The sequence below is a fragment of the Triturus cristatus genome, chromosome 4_2 (genome assembly GCF_964204655.1).
Source record: "Triturus cristatus chromosome 4_2, aTriCri1.1, whole genome shotgun sequence".
NCBI lineage: Eukaryota > Metazoa > Chordata > Amphibia > Caudata > Salamandridae > Triturus > Triturus cristatus.
Window position 1 is genome coordinate 290,430,435 of NC_140586.1, and position 16,361 is coordinate 290,446,795.

General features: G+C 44.7%; 1 protein-coding gene across 2 annotated transcripts in view; it reads left to right on the forward strand.

Annotated features, from left to right (window-relative positions):
* The window catches only part of LOC146833671 (flavin-containing monooxygenase 5-like), a 315,018-nt gene that overhangs the window by 220,347 nt on the left and 78,310 nt on the right, over positions 1-16,361 (forward strand). For both annotated transcript variants that reach the window (XM_085601556.1, XM_085601555.1), the window contains exon 5: positions 14,398-14,540. In XM_085601556.1, the coding sequence (XP_085457682.1) occupies positions 14,398-14,540 (143 nt within the window). The remainder of the gene's footprint in view (positions 1-14,397; positions 14,541-16,361) is intronic.

Genomic DNA, 16,361 nt, shown 5'->3' on the forward strand with positions numbered 1-16,361 from the left:
ACGTACCTATCACCATGACGATTTACGTGATATTCATTAAAAGGCGACTATGCATGCAATGAATCCACGTGGAATGTATTTACACCACTAGTGAAGCTCTGACATGTCTGATGCCCTACCATGCCTAATCCCGGTAGACACCCTTGTCGTTTATTTATACAAACATGGGTAGCTATTGACGGGCACATTTAATACACATGCACACCAAGCCATTCAAAGGGGATTCGACAAAAATTCGACCAAAACTATGCAAGAAACCCCCCTCACAGTTAATAAAACACACATCCACTGCCGGATGTGTAATACTTTTTATTTTACTCTCTGGAAAGGGGACGAACATTACTTGAGAGTCACAGCGCGCTCCTGACAGAGCCCAATGCTGTGTTACACCCACCATTGCCTGCCGAGTGCCACACACCTCTGTGTTGTATTCCACTAGCTAGTGCATATGCTATGACACTCTCTAGCCCATGTGCACTGTAACACCACCCCGTGAATATGTCATGCCACACTTGTCTTCGCACGGGTTATATTGCCCCATCTAACGTGCCTTCCTCGATGCCTATGTTATAACGCACAGTGCTATGCCATACATATTACAATCTGGGATCCATATCTTTGTCACAGTGCATATGCAACGTTACACTCCCCAGCACATATTTTATATTTCAACTTTAGAGACTAGTTAGGTTACACAACACTGCCCTGTGCATATTACACTCCAAGGCGCATATCGCATAGCACGCGCTAGTGCCTGTGCTATCTCGCGCTCTCCAATGAATCTGTCATTGCGCACAATGTATTGCATATTATATTTCACGCCCGGTTCATCTTATATCACACTTTTTGGTGCATAGTTTATACCATACACTATATCTAGTTTTCATTTTCAATCGTGCTCTCAGGACTATGTTCTATATAACACTGTGTTCACCTACCCTTTTCACGGGCATTACATTTTGCGATAGGGGGTGGAGGGTCAGGGGGTGTTTCTGCCAAGTGAGCCCGGAGTCACAGTCACAAACGTCCTCTTCTTCCTGAATAAAAGTGAGATTATGCTGCATACTTGTTCATATTTTAAGTAGTTCGCACAGACACAATGTTTTAAAAACAATAAAGTTCCTAATACCCCCCTTCTCTGAACAGTTAGCTTGCTGCCCCATCCCCCTCCTCCCTATCCTCTGTTGTGTGAATCCATGGACTAGCCTCCTCCCTCCTGCCATGCATGGTCTGATGTGCTGCCACTGCCCTCAATTTAGTATGATGTACCAGTCCACTCCTCCTGCCCTCCATTGCCCAATTCTATGCCCCATCATTGACCTCCTGCTTAAACTCTGTGCTTAGCTTGCTGCCCCTATTCTCCTTCCCCCTGCCCTCCGATGTCTTTGTGCATGCCCCTGCTCCATCCTTTTTGCCCACCATGTCCCATGGACCTGCCACTCCTATCTACTCTGAGTGTTCTGTTGAGCTGCCACTCCCCTCCCACCTGCCTAGCATTGTCAGATGACTGTAACCTGTCCCTGCCACCTCCACCCTGCCTGTCCACATGCCATGCCCCTATCCTCTTCCTCCTGTCCTACATGGTCCATTGTACTGCCACACCCTTCTGCCCTCCCTGGTCTGTTGTGCTGCAACTGCTCCTCCTACCTGCCCCGTGTGGTCTGTTGTGAGGCCCCTTCCCCTGAACTTTCTTGTCTGTGCACAGGTCCTGACCCTCCCTTCTATCCTCCATCGTCCTTTGTGCATGCCCCTGCACCCTCCTTCTTGCCCATCATAGCCATTGTGCTGCCACTAACCCTCCCACTTGCCATGCATGGTCTTCTGTGCTGCCATGACCCCTCCCACCTTCCCTATGTGGTCAGTTAGCTGCCCCTGACCCCCTCCCACCTTCCCTCCATGGTCTGTGTGTATGCCATCACAGTCTCACTGTTGCTCTTCATGGTGTGTCTTGCTTCTAGTGCCCATCCTGCCTGACCTCCATGGCTATCTTGCTGCTCCTGCCCTGCCCCCTTGCCCCCAGCCCTCTGTTTACATGTGCAGACCCCTACTCCCTCCCTCCTGGCTTGTCTGTTCCATTGTAATGCCCCTGATCCGTCCCTCCTGCCCTTTATGGTCTGTTATGCTGCGGCTTTCTCTCCTGTCTGTCCATTATGGTCAGCTAGCTACCATTGCCTCTTGCCCCTCTGTTCTCTGTTGTCCATGTGCATGGTCCTGTCCCCTCCCTCTTGCTTTCTATGGATTGTTGTGCTGCACTCCCGTCCTGCATGCCCTGTGTGGTGTATTGTGCTGCTGCAAACCCTGATGCCTGCCCTGCAGGGTCAGTTTGGTGCACCTCTCCATGTCCCTGCTGTCCTCTGTTATCCAAGTCCATGTCCCTATCCCATTTCATTCCATGATCCAATGTACCATACTTGCGAACATTTTGAACTTGGTAAGAGGGAGATTTTGAAAAAAACTGGGGTATTGATTTTCCCCTTTGAGTTACATTGAAAAAGAGGAGATTGTAGACAGGAGACAGATCAAATAAAGCCCATTTGAGCTTAAAAACATTGGACGTTTCCTCGCTGAATCGGGTCTGTTGGCATGTATGGTTGTACTACCATTGCCTCTTCCTTCTGCCCACAATGGTCTATTACATTGCCACAGCCTCTCTTGCAAGTTCTGTATTGTTGGTTTGTTGCCCCTGCCCCCCTTTCCACTGCCCTTCATAGTCTGTTGTGCTTCCACGGCCCTTCCTGCCTGCTCAGTGTGGTTAAATTGTTGCCTTTGCACCCTCCTACCTGCCTTCAATTTTCAGAGTCCGTGCCCCTGGCCTCTGCCTCTCAACAGTATGCTAATGAACAACTAGATTGCTAACATTCTATATTTATTACAAAAGTGTGGAACGCCTGACATCATCTTGATGTAATCAAAACTGTAATACCTAGAGCATTTCCTTTAGAAATTACATACATGAGAGGGTCTTATTGGCATCAAAATTATGGTTAGTGCTCTAAAAGACTAAAATAAGGACATATTTTCTGAGTTTTCAAATAGCGACAAAGCACTTTTAAATTATTTGTTATCTTTATGTTTTTTTATCCAGTTGACCACTTGATTAAATGTTGCACTTAGGGGAGAGGATGTGGTGTTACTTCCAGAACTGCAGACTTTGCAACTGGGGAACCAGGTTGAAGTTTCTGCTTCAGCTCGCCATTCTGTGATTCTGGTCAAATCACTTAGTCTTCCCATGTCTACAACCAAAATGAATTTGTTCTTGTGTGATGTAACCAATGCTCATGTAAAGCACTCCAATACCTGACAAGTCTGCACTATATAACACTGCAAAAACACAAAATAATAAGTGTTTTGCACACTTCTGTCATTGGGCTATATTTGGGCTACATCTGGGTGATTTTGGGCTACATTTGGGCTCTTTTGTCTCCGGTGGCCATCTTGGGAGATTTATTTGTTATGAAGTTTCCTAATTTCCTCATGTACTGCAGTCTCCTCAGTAGGAAATGCTTTCAGTTTTTTACTTTGATTCCATCATGAAGGTATTCAGATATGTCACACATTTGCCATAAATTCAGAATGTTAGCACTCTAGTTGCTCATTAGATCACTGTAGTAAAACTACTGTTCACCATGGAAGTCTGCTCCTGGTATTAAAAGTGCATGTTTCAGTCTGCATGTCAGAATATTTGAATGAAATAGAAGAGGATTTGAGAAGTCACTCAAAATGTGCCCTCATTTTCTTTCTTCAGCATTAATCATAATTTCTATGGCAAAATGAACCCCCCTCATTGTGTTCCTTTTTAAATTAAATGTTTTAAGTGTTACCAGTTTATTCCAATCAAGATGGCTTCAGGTGTGCCATACTTTTGTCATAATGAAGACAGTAAGCGCTCTAGTTGTTTTTAAGAACATACAGGGACATTCTGTCATTGGGCTATACTTGGGCTACATCTGGGTGATATTTGGGCTACGTTTGGGCTCTTTTGTCTCTGGTGGCCATCTTGGGAGACTTATTTGTTATGAAGTTTCCTAATTTCCTCATTTACTGCAGTCTTCTCAGTAGGAAATACTTTCAGTTTTTTACTTTGATTCCATCAAGAAGGCATTCAGATGTGTCACACATTTGCCATAAATTCAGAATGTTAGCACTCTTTTTGCTCATTAGATCACTGTAGTAAAGCTACTGCTCACCAGGGAAAACTGTTGCTGGTATTGAAAGTGCATGTTTCAGTCTGCATGTCAGAATTTTTTAATGAAATAGAAGAGGATTTGAGAAGTCACTCAAAATGTGCCCTAATTTTTCTTTCTGCAGCACTAATCATACTTTTTATGGAAAAATGAACCCCCTCATTTTGTTCCTTTTTAAATTAAATGTTTTGAGAGTTACCACTTTAATCCAAGCAAGATGGCTTCAGGTGTGCCATACGTTTATCATAAGTAGGACTGTTAGCGCTCTAGTAGTTCCTTGGAACACTCTGGGAAGCTGCAGTAGAACACAAAGGAATCAACTGACAGTCTCTGCCCTTGTTGGATGTACATGTTTTACTGAGAATGTCAGACTTCTTTCTCACATGACTGAGAAAGATAATGTGAATTTACAGAAAATAAGCTCTCAGTTTAGCTTATAGATCACCTTCCAAACCTCTGTGGTAAAAGCATGAGAAAATATTTTTCTCTCAATCATGCTATCCCAGCAGAAGGCTTTTTCACCTGGTGAAATCACCTTAGAACACACCACAATTCCTTAAATGAGTATGGTACCATCAACAAATGATTTATAATGTAACTAAAGTCTTAAAACCTTCTATTAACTGCAATGCTTTTTAATGAGGTGCTATCATGTATATTGGTCCCAAGATGGCTGCCAACACTTCTTGGATGAAGTGCTGACAGCCAATCAGATCTCAGGATGAGATGTGTGGTTAGGCTCCGCCCACATATATATATGCTTTGAAATGCTATTTTCTCAGGAAATACTGAACAGATTTACACCAGACCTGCAAAAGGCACTTCCTTGACCTTATGGCTACCTCTCTGCCAAATTTCAAGTAATTCTGTTCAGCCGTTCGGGCTGTAGCTGTGTCTAAAGGTCCTACGGAAAAATGTATGGGGAAAACACGTTTTGGGACCCCCCTTTCTTCTCGGCCCCTGCTTGACGAATCACCCCGAGACTTTCAGGGTAGGAGCTGAACGGAGCGCCCCATTAGTTTTGAAAATTTCGCGAGGATTCGTCAACCGGCGCCAAGTTATTCAAAATAGAATTGTGAGATTTCCTATGGAAACTAGGTTGTAACTATAACTATCTACCGGCGACCGCCAGTAGATAATATATATATATATATATATATATATATATATATATATACACATTATCTACTGGCGGTCGCCAGTAGATAGTTATAGTTAGGACAGAGTTTCCATAGGAAATCTCAAAATTCTATTTTGAATAACTTTGGCGCCGATTGACGAATCCTCGCGAAATTTTCAAAGCTAATGGGGCGCTCCGCTCCGCTCCTACCCTGAAAGTCTCGGGGTGATTCGTCAAGCGGGGGCCGAGAAAAAGGGGGGGTCCCAAAACGCGTTTTCCCCATGGATTTTTCCATAGGGACTTTAGTCGCAGCTACAGCCCGAACGGCTGAACAGAATTACGTGAAATTTGGCAGAGAGGTAGCCATAAGGTCCATGAAGTGCCTTTTGCAGGTTTGGTGTAAATCTGTTCAGTATTTCCAGAGAAAATAGCATTTAAATCAATATATATATCTGTACGCGCGCAGCGTGCGCGCTGGGTGCGTGCACCTTGCCGTGCGCGAGCGCAATTCTGATTGGTTGTTAGATCTTAATAAACATTCGAATCGGTCGAAACCAGGAAGTGTCGGCCGCCATTTTGTCTCTCGCACTCTGAGGGGGTGAAAAACAAATGTGGAGAACGTGAAAAGGGGGCAGGGTGGACAGTTCCTGACCCCCTAGCCGTGGTCAGGGGGTCCCTGAAGGACCCCCAAGGGCCAAAAACAATTTATTTTTTTTTCGAAAAATCGCAGAGTGCGCGCACCCTGCGCGCACCACCCAAACGGAAAAAATTCTGCTAAGTTCGCGCAACGTGCGCGCACTCCGCAATTTATTTGAAAAGAAAAAATGTATTTGGCCCTTGGGGGCGAAGCGTCCGTGCGCGCACGGCATGAACTTTGTAAAGTGGCCGGGCTGTGCGCGAAGCGCACCGTGTGCCCACCGCACGGCACGAACTGCGTAAAGTGGGCGCGCGGTGCGCGAGGCGCACCGAGTGCCCACCGCGCGCGCACGGTGCGCGAAGCACACCGTGCGCGCGCTGTGAAAAAGTTTTGTTCAAAAAAATATATTAACCAATACATAACTTAGCATTTAAAAAAACGTACAAATTCACTGAAAAAACCATAGGTTTCACACACGTTATAGTTAGGAATTAGCATTTAAAAAACCTTGCAAATTCACTTAAAAAACCATAGGTTTCACACATGTTATAGTTAGCTGGGCATTTCCCTCGTAAAAAACCAATGAAATTCCCCCGTTATAGTTAGTGCAGGCAACTATAACTCACGCGACCGCAATCCGCTGCTGATGACGTCAGATATTACATCACTGATGACATATGTGTCTTTCTGAAAAAAAAAAAATGTAATATATGTATAGCTAAAGATGAATGGAAGAAGACATGGGTAAATAAGTGTCTAAATACAGTGATGTAATATCTGACGTCATCAGCAGCGGATTGCGGTCGCGTGAGTTATAGTTGCCTGCACTAACTATAACGGGGGAATTTCATTGGTTTTTTACGAGGGAAATGCCCATCTAACTATAACATGTGTGAAACCTATGGTTTTTTAAGTGAATTTGCAAGGTTTTTTAAATGCTAATTCCTAACTATAACGTGTGTGAAACCTATGGTTTTTTCAGTGAATATATATATATATTACCTACTGGCGGTCGCCAGTAGGTAGTTATAGTTAGGACCACGTTTCCATAGGAAATCCGCAACATTCTATTTTGAATAACTTTGGCGCCGGTCGACGAATCCTCGCGAATTTTTCAAAATAGGTGGGGCGCTACGCTCCGCTCCTACCCTGAAAGTCTCGGGGGGATTCGTCAAGCGGGGGCTGAGATAAAAGGGGGGTCCCAAAACGCGTTTTTCCCATGCATTTTTCCATAGGACCTTTAGACAGGGCTACAGCCCGAACGGCTGAACAGAATTACTAGAAATTTGGCAGAGAGGTAGTCCTCAGGTCAAGGAAGTGCCTTTTGTAGGTTTGGTGTAAATCTGTTCAGTAGATTCTGAGAAAATAGCCTTTAAATCAATATATATATCTGAGCCAGCTTACGGTGCGCTTACGGTACGCTTACCGTACGCGTACGGTGGCGTGCGCGAGTGCGATTCTGATTGGCTCTTAGATCTAAGTAAACATTCGAATCGGCCGAAACCAGGGAGCGGCGGCCGCCATTTTCTCTCTCGCACTGAGAGTGATTTTTAAAATATAAAGCCCAAAAACATGTAAAGGGGTTGTTTAGACAGCTCCCACACACATAGCCATGTTGAGGGAGTCCCCAAAGATCCCCCAAGGCCAAAAACTGAATTTTTCTTTTTTAGGTAATTTCGCCGATTACGCTTACCGTACGTGTACGGTAAAAAAATTTTAAACAAAAAAAATTATCCACACTCTCTCCACCCCTTGTGCAATTGGTGCCCGAAGGGGACCAATTGTGCATGGCTTATTACACCTGAGATAAACTAAAATATTAAAAAAAAAAATAATAAAAAAAAAAATTATCCACACTCTCTGCACCCCGTGTGCAAATGGTGCCCGAAGGGCACCATTTGTGCATGGCTTATAAAATATACGAAAAAATAAAATATTACCTTTCAAAACGAAGTGCATCATATGTCCTCCATGTGCGCACGGTGCGCGAAGCGCATCGTGCGTACATGGCCCATCTAGCGTAACGTGGGCACGCGGTGCGTAAAGTGGGCGCGCGGTGCGCGAAGCGCACCGCGTGCTCACTGTGCGCGCACGGTGCGCGAAGCGCACCGTGCGCGCACGGAACGAACTGCGTTAAGTGGGCGCGCACGCCACGAATGGCGTAAAGTAACTTAGCATTTGAAAAACCGTACAAATTCACTGAAAAAACCATAGGTTTCACACACGTTATAGTTAGGAATTAGCATTTAAAAAACCTTGCAAATTCACTGAAAAAACCATAGGTTTCACACATGTTATAGTTAGCGGAAATTTTACTGATAAAAAACCAATGAAATTCCCCCGTTATAGTTAGTGCAGGCAACTATAACTCACGCGACCGCAATCTTCTGCTGATGACATATGTGTCTTTATGAAAAAAAAATATTTGTAATATATGTATAGCTAAAAATGTATGGAAGAAGACATGGGCAAATAAGTGTCTAAATACAGTATTAGCATCAGCAGAGGATTGCGGTCGCGTGAGTTATAGTTGCCTGCACTAACTATAACGGGGGAATTTCATTGGTTTTTTATCAGTAAAATTTCCGCTAACTATAACATGTGTGAAACCTATGGTTTTTTCAGTGAATATATATATACATATATATACATATTACCTACTGGCGGTCGCCAGTAGGTAGTTATAGTTAGGACCACGTTTCCATAGGAAATCCGCAACATTCTATTTTGAATAACTTTGGCGCCGGTCGACGAATCCTCGCGAATTTTTCAAAATAGGTGGGGCGCTACGCTCCGCTCCTACCCTGAAAGTCTCGGGGGGATTCATCAAGCGGGGGCTGAGATAAAAGGGGGGTCCCAAAACGCGTTTTTCCCATGCATTTTTCCATAGGACCTTTAGACAGGGCTACAGCCCGAACGGCTGAACAGAATTTAATGAAATTTGGCAGAGAGGTAGTCCCCAGGTCAAGGAAGTGCCTTTTGTAGGTTTGGTGTAAATCTGTTCAGTAGATTCTGAGAAAATAGCCTTTAAATCAATATATATATCTGTGGCAGCTTACGGTGCACTTACCGTAAGCTTACCGTAAGCTTACCGTACGCGTACGGTGGCGTGCGCGAGAGCGATTCTGATTGGCTCTTAGATCTTAGTAAACATTCGAGTCGGTCGAAACCAGGAAGCGGCGGCCGCCATTTTCTCTCTCGCTTCCTGAGTTGGGCAGCAAAAACGTACCCCAAATATATGTAAAGAGGCAGTTTCATGAGATCCTAACCACCCAGCATTGATACAGGGGTCCCCAAACCACCCCCAAGCACAAAAAAAAAAAAATTTTTTTTTTCGGAAAATCGCCGATTACGCTTACCCGTACGCGCACGGTAAAAAATTATAAAAAAAAAAAACTATCCGCATTCTCCCCACCCCGTGTGCAAATGGTGCCCGAAGAATACATTTCACAAAGATGCGCAAAATATGTCCCCCATGTGCGCACGGTGCGCGAAGCGCATCGTGCGTACATGGCCCATCCCGCTTAACGTGGGCACGCGGTGCGCGCAGCGCACCGCGTGACCACTGTGCGTGCACGGCACTAACTGCGTAAAGTGGGCACGCGGTGCGCGAAGCGCACCGCGTGCTCACTGTGCGCGCACCGTGTGCGCACGCAACGAACTGCGTTAACTGGGCGCGCACGCCACGAATGGCGTAAAGTAACTTAGCATTTAAAAAACCTTGCAAATTCACTGAAAAAACCATAGGTTTCACACATGTTATAGTTAGCTGGACATTTTACTGATAAAAAACCAATGAAATTCCCCCGTTATAGTTACTGCAGGCAACTATAACTCACGCGACCGCAATCTTCTGCTGATGACATATGTGTCTTTATGAAAAAAAAATATTTGTAATATATGTAAAGCTAAAATTTAATGGAAGAAGACATGGGCAAATAAGTGTCTAAATACAGTATTAGCATCAGCAGAGGATTGCGGTCGCGTGAGTTATAGTTGCCTGCAGTAACTATAACGGGGGAATTTCATTGGTTTTTTATCAGTAAAATGTCCAGCTAACTATAACATGTGTGAAACCTATGGTTTTTTCAGTGAATTTATATATATATATATATATATATATTTTTTTTTAAGAGTCAAATTAGGTTCATTTATTTGAACATTATCTCCTTTTTGATTTTTTTCTGTCCCTGCCTCCATTATTTTCAATGGGAGGGTGTTGCTTTTCCAATGGTTGGCAACGTGTGGTGCTCTTTATTTTCGAATAAAGGGTGGCTGGCCATGTGTGGTGTCTACGTACTCCAGGTCTGAACTAGAGTACATTTGGAACTTTATATTGCATGAAAACAACTATTGCAGCACAACTAAACATATTATATAGTGCAATGTGTGAATTGGTTCATCAGTTGCTGAGTTGCAATTCACAGTCCAGAGTCAGATGTCACTACTATCCCAAACAAGAAGGACCTGCTTATTCTGAAAGTGGGTGCAAAAAAAATAATGCGGTGAAAGGATGGGCCTAAAGTAATAGGGGAAGCGAAGCCCCTGGGATACTTACATAAACTCGCCTTTCATTATGCTCCAACCAGAGATCTTTCATCACTCACTTCCAACCTGATTCAACAAGGAGATTTTCAGCCACTAGAACATGGAAACTGGTTCTTGGGTGTACTGTGACCCAAACTATGAAACAAGTTGAATCCATTCCAAAGGCAGAAACAACAGCCTACGTTTCAGAAAACTCCTGAAAGCAGAGCTGTTCAAACTGGCAACTAACAAGCTGTTCAAACTAGCAACTAACAAGAACATACACAGAGGGCAGTGTCTGATGAATACTGTATCTCCTCACATCAGGTTGGACTCTTAAGTGGCCTGCCCAGCTTCAATTAGCTATTATATGCAGATCGATTCATTTTATTGTTCCACCTGTCGGAAATAACCACATGTAGAAAAGTGCCTCGTTTGACATGGTCCAGTCCACTTTTTGGCCCAGTACTGATGTTTTTCGACTGAAAGTGCAGTGGGTCCCTGATAGCCAGGCCCCAGTGTTTGTACTCCTTCCCTTAAAACAAGATAAATGTTGAATTGTAAACCAATTGGCTAGGACTTTAGCACCCCTGTAACTCCCAAGTAAATGGTACCTCTGGCACCCAGGGCACGGGTACTAAAGAGGTTCATTAAGGGATGCATCATGTATTATGCCACCATCATGGACCCACACATAAGTTGCATGCAGACTTCCATTGCAGGCTATGTGAAATAATGAAAATTATTTTGAAAACACGACATGCTACACTGTCTGTGTGCCATGCCCATGCACACTGCATATACTATATGTAAGTCACCCCTACAAAAGGCATTAGAGCCCTAAGACAGGGTGCATTATATTATGTGTAAGGACATAGCTGCATGAGCAGATATGACCCTGTGATGTCTGCTTCCATTGCTACGAAATTGTAGGTGTTTAGGAAGCCATCTTAAACATATGTACTGGGTCAATGGTCTTTACGAGTTACCCAGCTACATAATGGCTTCACTGGAAATAATGGTCTTTGGTATCAAATGCCTTGTCTTAATAAATCTGTACTGTTGCCAGTACCAGATTAATTGTGACATGCACCCAGAGGGCATCTTGGAGGTGCCAGCTGAAAACCTACTAGTCCTCTAGTGTGCTGGCTGACTGGTATCACCCAGCCTGCCACCACAGATGAGTTTCTGACCCCATGTAGGTGACAGCCTGTGCTCTTAGAGGTCAGGAACAATGTCTGCTCCAGTGGCAGCTGAGCACACCTCCTCCAGCAGGATGGCTAGTGATTTAGGATATAAAGGTCAGAGACCACAAAGCCTCTACCACATTTGATATGCGACCCAAGCTTTCCCCTCAGATGGGAAATGCCACCACCTGCCCTGAGGCCCATTTGGCACCAGGACAGGTGGGAAAATTAACTAGTCAGATGGCGTTTTCACTATCAGGCTAGTCCCAACCCTAAGATGGGCTACCGGAAGTGATCCATCTTGTTTTTGGTGCAACTAGGAACTCTAGGTCAGGTTTATGCCAACTCTCCACAGTAGGTGGTCATATAGAAGGTGTAGGCACCCCAGGGATAGGTATACCATTGGGTACTACCTTACACTCCCCTTAACACCCCTAAATTCAGTATTTAGGTGGCTCCCTGACACCAGAAACTCAGATTCAAATACTGGGAACTGAGGAAGAAGGATCAACAAAGTGAGGACAGAGGACCTGCACCAAAGATTTGCTTCAAACCCTGCCAAGCTGCTTGCCCCTTGAGAATTGCAGAGTCTGACTAGTCCAAAATCTGCACATCCTCCCCAAACCCGTGGCGTGTGTCCAGTATCTCAGCAACTAGCAAATATCTCCTTTGGTGGTGAAGGAGCCACTCCCCAGCATCTGCAGGCACTGATTGTACCTGCGAGGGTCACCATTTTGCTGACCTCCAGGTCCCCTGAGGGAGCAACTCACCAGGAGGTGGTCACACAGAGTCCAGGAGGTCAGCTGCATTGTTTCACTAAGTCACGAGATGCTGAGCCTACCCTGAGCCTCCTTTCACCAATACCATGGATACTGGATACCTTGCAATGACCAAGGCTTGTTGTGTGTCCAGTCAGGGCACCAACGACGCCAACACCGACCTGCAAACAAAGGACGTCAAGCTCTTTGAGGCCATCACTGAGAGTGGCACTGCAGTATTGTTTTCTTCCCCTCTCAAAGTCTCCAACACCGTGAGAGCCTCTGATAGCAGCCACCTCCTGGACAAAAGATCTGTGCACCCAAGCCCCACAGTCCTGGTCCACGTTAACCAACAGTGTCTCTGTTCTCCAGAGACCCTCAAGAGCCAAACACCCCATTGGGTTCTGCGGAGCTTGTCCCTAAGTCCCCGCTTGCAGCCTTTCTTTTCACAGGTACTGGGTAGCGTTCGAGGTTACCATTGCAACTAGCACCTCTGCACCTGGACACAACAGGGAAGGTAAATCCGAACTGCCGATGGTTTTTTGGACCTTGTCCTCTAAGATCCTTAAGTCCAGGAGAGTAACCCTGAGAATCACCTGTAAATGCACCTATGCAGTGACTGTTTCTCCCATAATGCCTCAAATCTGACAGCTGTGATTTTCTGCTGTTTTACCTGTAAAAATCTATAATGTCTAAAGAACTTACCTGATTCAGATGATCTTGGTGTCTACAATTATATACAAATCTGTGTTATTTTGCTGAATTAGCCCTGAGTTTCTTCTTGAGTGTGTGTCTCATTTATTGACTCTGTGTACAACAAATGCTCAACACCACCCTCTGATCAGCCTAAACTGCTCCACCACACTACCACAAATTGAGGACTTGGGAATTTTTATTTAAGCCCTGTAACCCAATAAAGGTCGTCTGCACTTTCTTCATAGTGTACCTCACATTGGTACACTATATAGAGAGCCAGCTTCCTACACCGCATAGTAAAATTGTGGCACAGCTGTTTATAAATAATTAAATATGTAATTACTTCAAAACTGATACCCCAAAGTCTGATCCACTGCAGGCAGCCATCCTCCTCTCCACTAGTTCATTTTTGGGCCTTGATTCCCCTATCCTTTGTCGTGGTGAATTCTCATCAGAAGTCAGCAATGCAATATTAATAGTCTATGTTCAACGACTTTTACAGGCATGTACAGACTCAACATTGCATGGGCTAATGGGTAGATTGGACCAAGTGAGGAGGGGAAATTTGGGTAAGAAGGGGTGAAGGAGGGACCCATCAAAGGGGATATCCAATGTATGGGGCATATCAGCAACAACCAGCGATAATTTTCACTAAGCGCACTTAGCGCTAGGATAATTATCGCCGGCTAACGTGGATTTTTATCGCTGAGATAGCGTGCTATTAGCAACGCTTATCTCAAAAGCGATAAAAATCCTAGCGCTAACTGCCAAATGTGAGATTATCGCTGGAAACCCAGCGATAATCTCACGAAGTTTGGTGTTAGCTTGATAGGGTCTCACATACTTAGCCATGATATCCACCTTCCATAGGATATCATGGCTAAAGTCTGTCCTGAAGCAGGCGTAAGGAAAGTAGCAATAACAGGGGTTATCGCTACTTTTCTTGCCGCTATGATTCATAGCGTGGGGCTTGATGATAGGAGAAATGTCGCTTAGCGACATTTCTCCAGTCATGTCAGGTCAGGAACGCCCACTTTGCATCTCATTAGAGATGCAAAGCTGGGCGTTAAGAATCCGGGCATGACCTTACTAATTAGGCGATAAAATAATTGCCACTTTTCGGCCGAAAACGGCCGCAAAAACGGCGATCATTTTATATCGCCTCGTTGCTGATATGCCCCTAAATTAGTAGTTATCCGTGTAAACATGTATGAGTTTTGTTTGCATTCATGTGCACCTGGGGTATATTTGCCTTCCCTAGTAAAGTTGGACTTTTCTTCCTGTGCAGGTATTGAGAAGTTCAAGGGGCAGTACTTCCATAGCCGGGAATACAAATACCCACAGCCATTCAATGGGAAAAGAATCATCGTGGTTGGTATCGGGAATTCAGGAGTCGACCTTGCTGTGGAGCTAAGCAACGTCGCCAAACAGGTTTGATTCCAATCAGGGTCTATGTGATATGCATTTTTTCACCAGGCCTTATATGTTTGAGGCTGAGTGTATGTATTTGTAGACAACAAGAGGGGCATGTGTTGTGCTCCTTTGCTATATATAGGAGCACAGGAGAACAGAAACCTATGTTGGTAATATGGAAAATGCCCCTTTTGGGACTTTTATTGTTCCTGCTTAATAGATCTGCACAAACACCATAGTTAGGTGAAAAGGTCAGTTAATTTAAAACGTAAAATTTTAAACTAAAAAAAAACCACTGAAATTGACCAGTTGTAGTTAATTGCACTAATGGCTCCAGCCATGCATAGTGTTGTCATTAATGATGTAGTTCCAGGTGTCATCAATGATGTCATCAATGATGTCATCAATGATGTTATACAACATATCATGAGTGATATAATATGGGAGATCTAAAGCATTGCATTGCAAGGGCTCAAGTTATATTTATTTCAGTTAAATATAACTAGTGAATTTTGGTGTTTTTTAGGGCCAGTTGTACAACCATGTCATTTAGCGACTCGCCAATTGTGCTCAATCACGAGTCGCAATTTGCGAGTCGCTAAATGCCATGTACAACAGTGTCTGAGACACTGTTAGCGATTCCTAACGGGGTCGCAAATTGCATGCCTCATGCATATTAATGAGGCACTCGCGATTTGCAACCCCATTAGGAATGGCTGGCCCTTTCAAGTATGGTGGCCTGCTGGGCTCAGCAGACCTCCATGTCTGGGACTGCTTTTTTCTTTTTTTTTTTTAAAGGAAAACGGGATGCATTTAAAAAAAGAAAAATGAAACGTTTTTGTTTCATTTTTTAAGGGACCACTGCCTTCCCTTAAAAAATATTTTCCCCTGCATTCACAATGGGGACGAGTGTTTTACCACACTAATGCTGCACCTTGATGGCGGGAGCAATATTTAGATCTGGTTCCCTGCCCACAACACTATGGGCAGAAAACAGATCTAAAGTATGCACACAGTGGGCGGGATTATTTTTTAACCTCCCACCAGCTGAGAGCGGACTTGGTGGCAGGAAATTTAAAAATGTTCCTGCCAAGCGAGAACCAACACAGGTTTCCCTGCCCACATTGCTGCAAGCAGGGAAACCGCTATGTCCCAAGGTTGGTCTCCCCGGGACATAGCCTGTGAGCTAGCTCCAGGGGATGGGGTCCCCGGGGCCATTAATGGCTCGGGCGGGCCAAAAGGAATTGGCCCCGGGGGTGAACTCCATGGGGTCTTTTCAGGCTTGGGTGGAGAGCCACGTGCCCCCTCCCCATTTTGTGAATTTTCAGCCCCCATTTAATAAAGTTTGGCCCTGGGGTGGGCTCCCCTGGAGGCTTGGGGAGGGGGAACCTCTCCACTGTATAAACACAGCCATGGAGGTAGGCACCCCGGGGCTCATAATAAATAAATGCAGCCCAGACGCCATTTTTTTTTTGATTCAGTGAGACTCTTGAGGGATTATGGCATATTTTTTTTTGGCCCCAGGAGCGGTCCCTCTAGGTTCCACCCCCATCCGTACTAGGTTGTCAGGGTATCCCTACCCTGCCCTCATTTATCTTTTTTTTAATTTTTTTAGAACTTCGGGACAGGGGAGTAAGTCCCTGAGTCCTGTAATAGCTGCAAGCAACATTTTTCTCATGTTGCAGGTAGCCAATCAGAGCACTTGCTCTCGCAGGAGTCTGACTCCCATGGGAGCATGATGGCCCAAGGGAAATTCAGCTCCCTGGGCCAATTAGAATGCTCTATTTTTAAATTGACACTCCTGCGAGTGTCAGAGACGCTCGCAAGCCCAACCGTCCT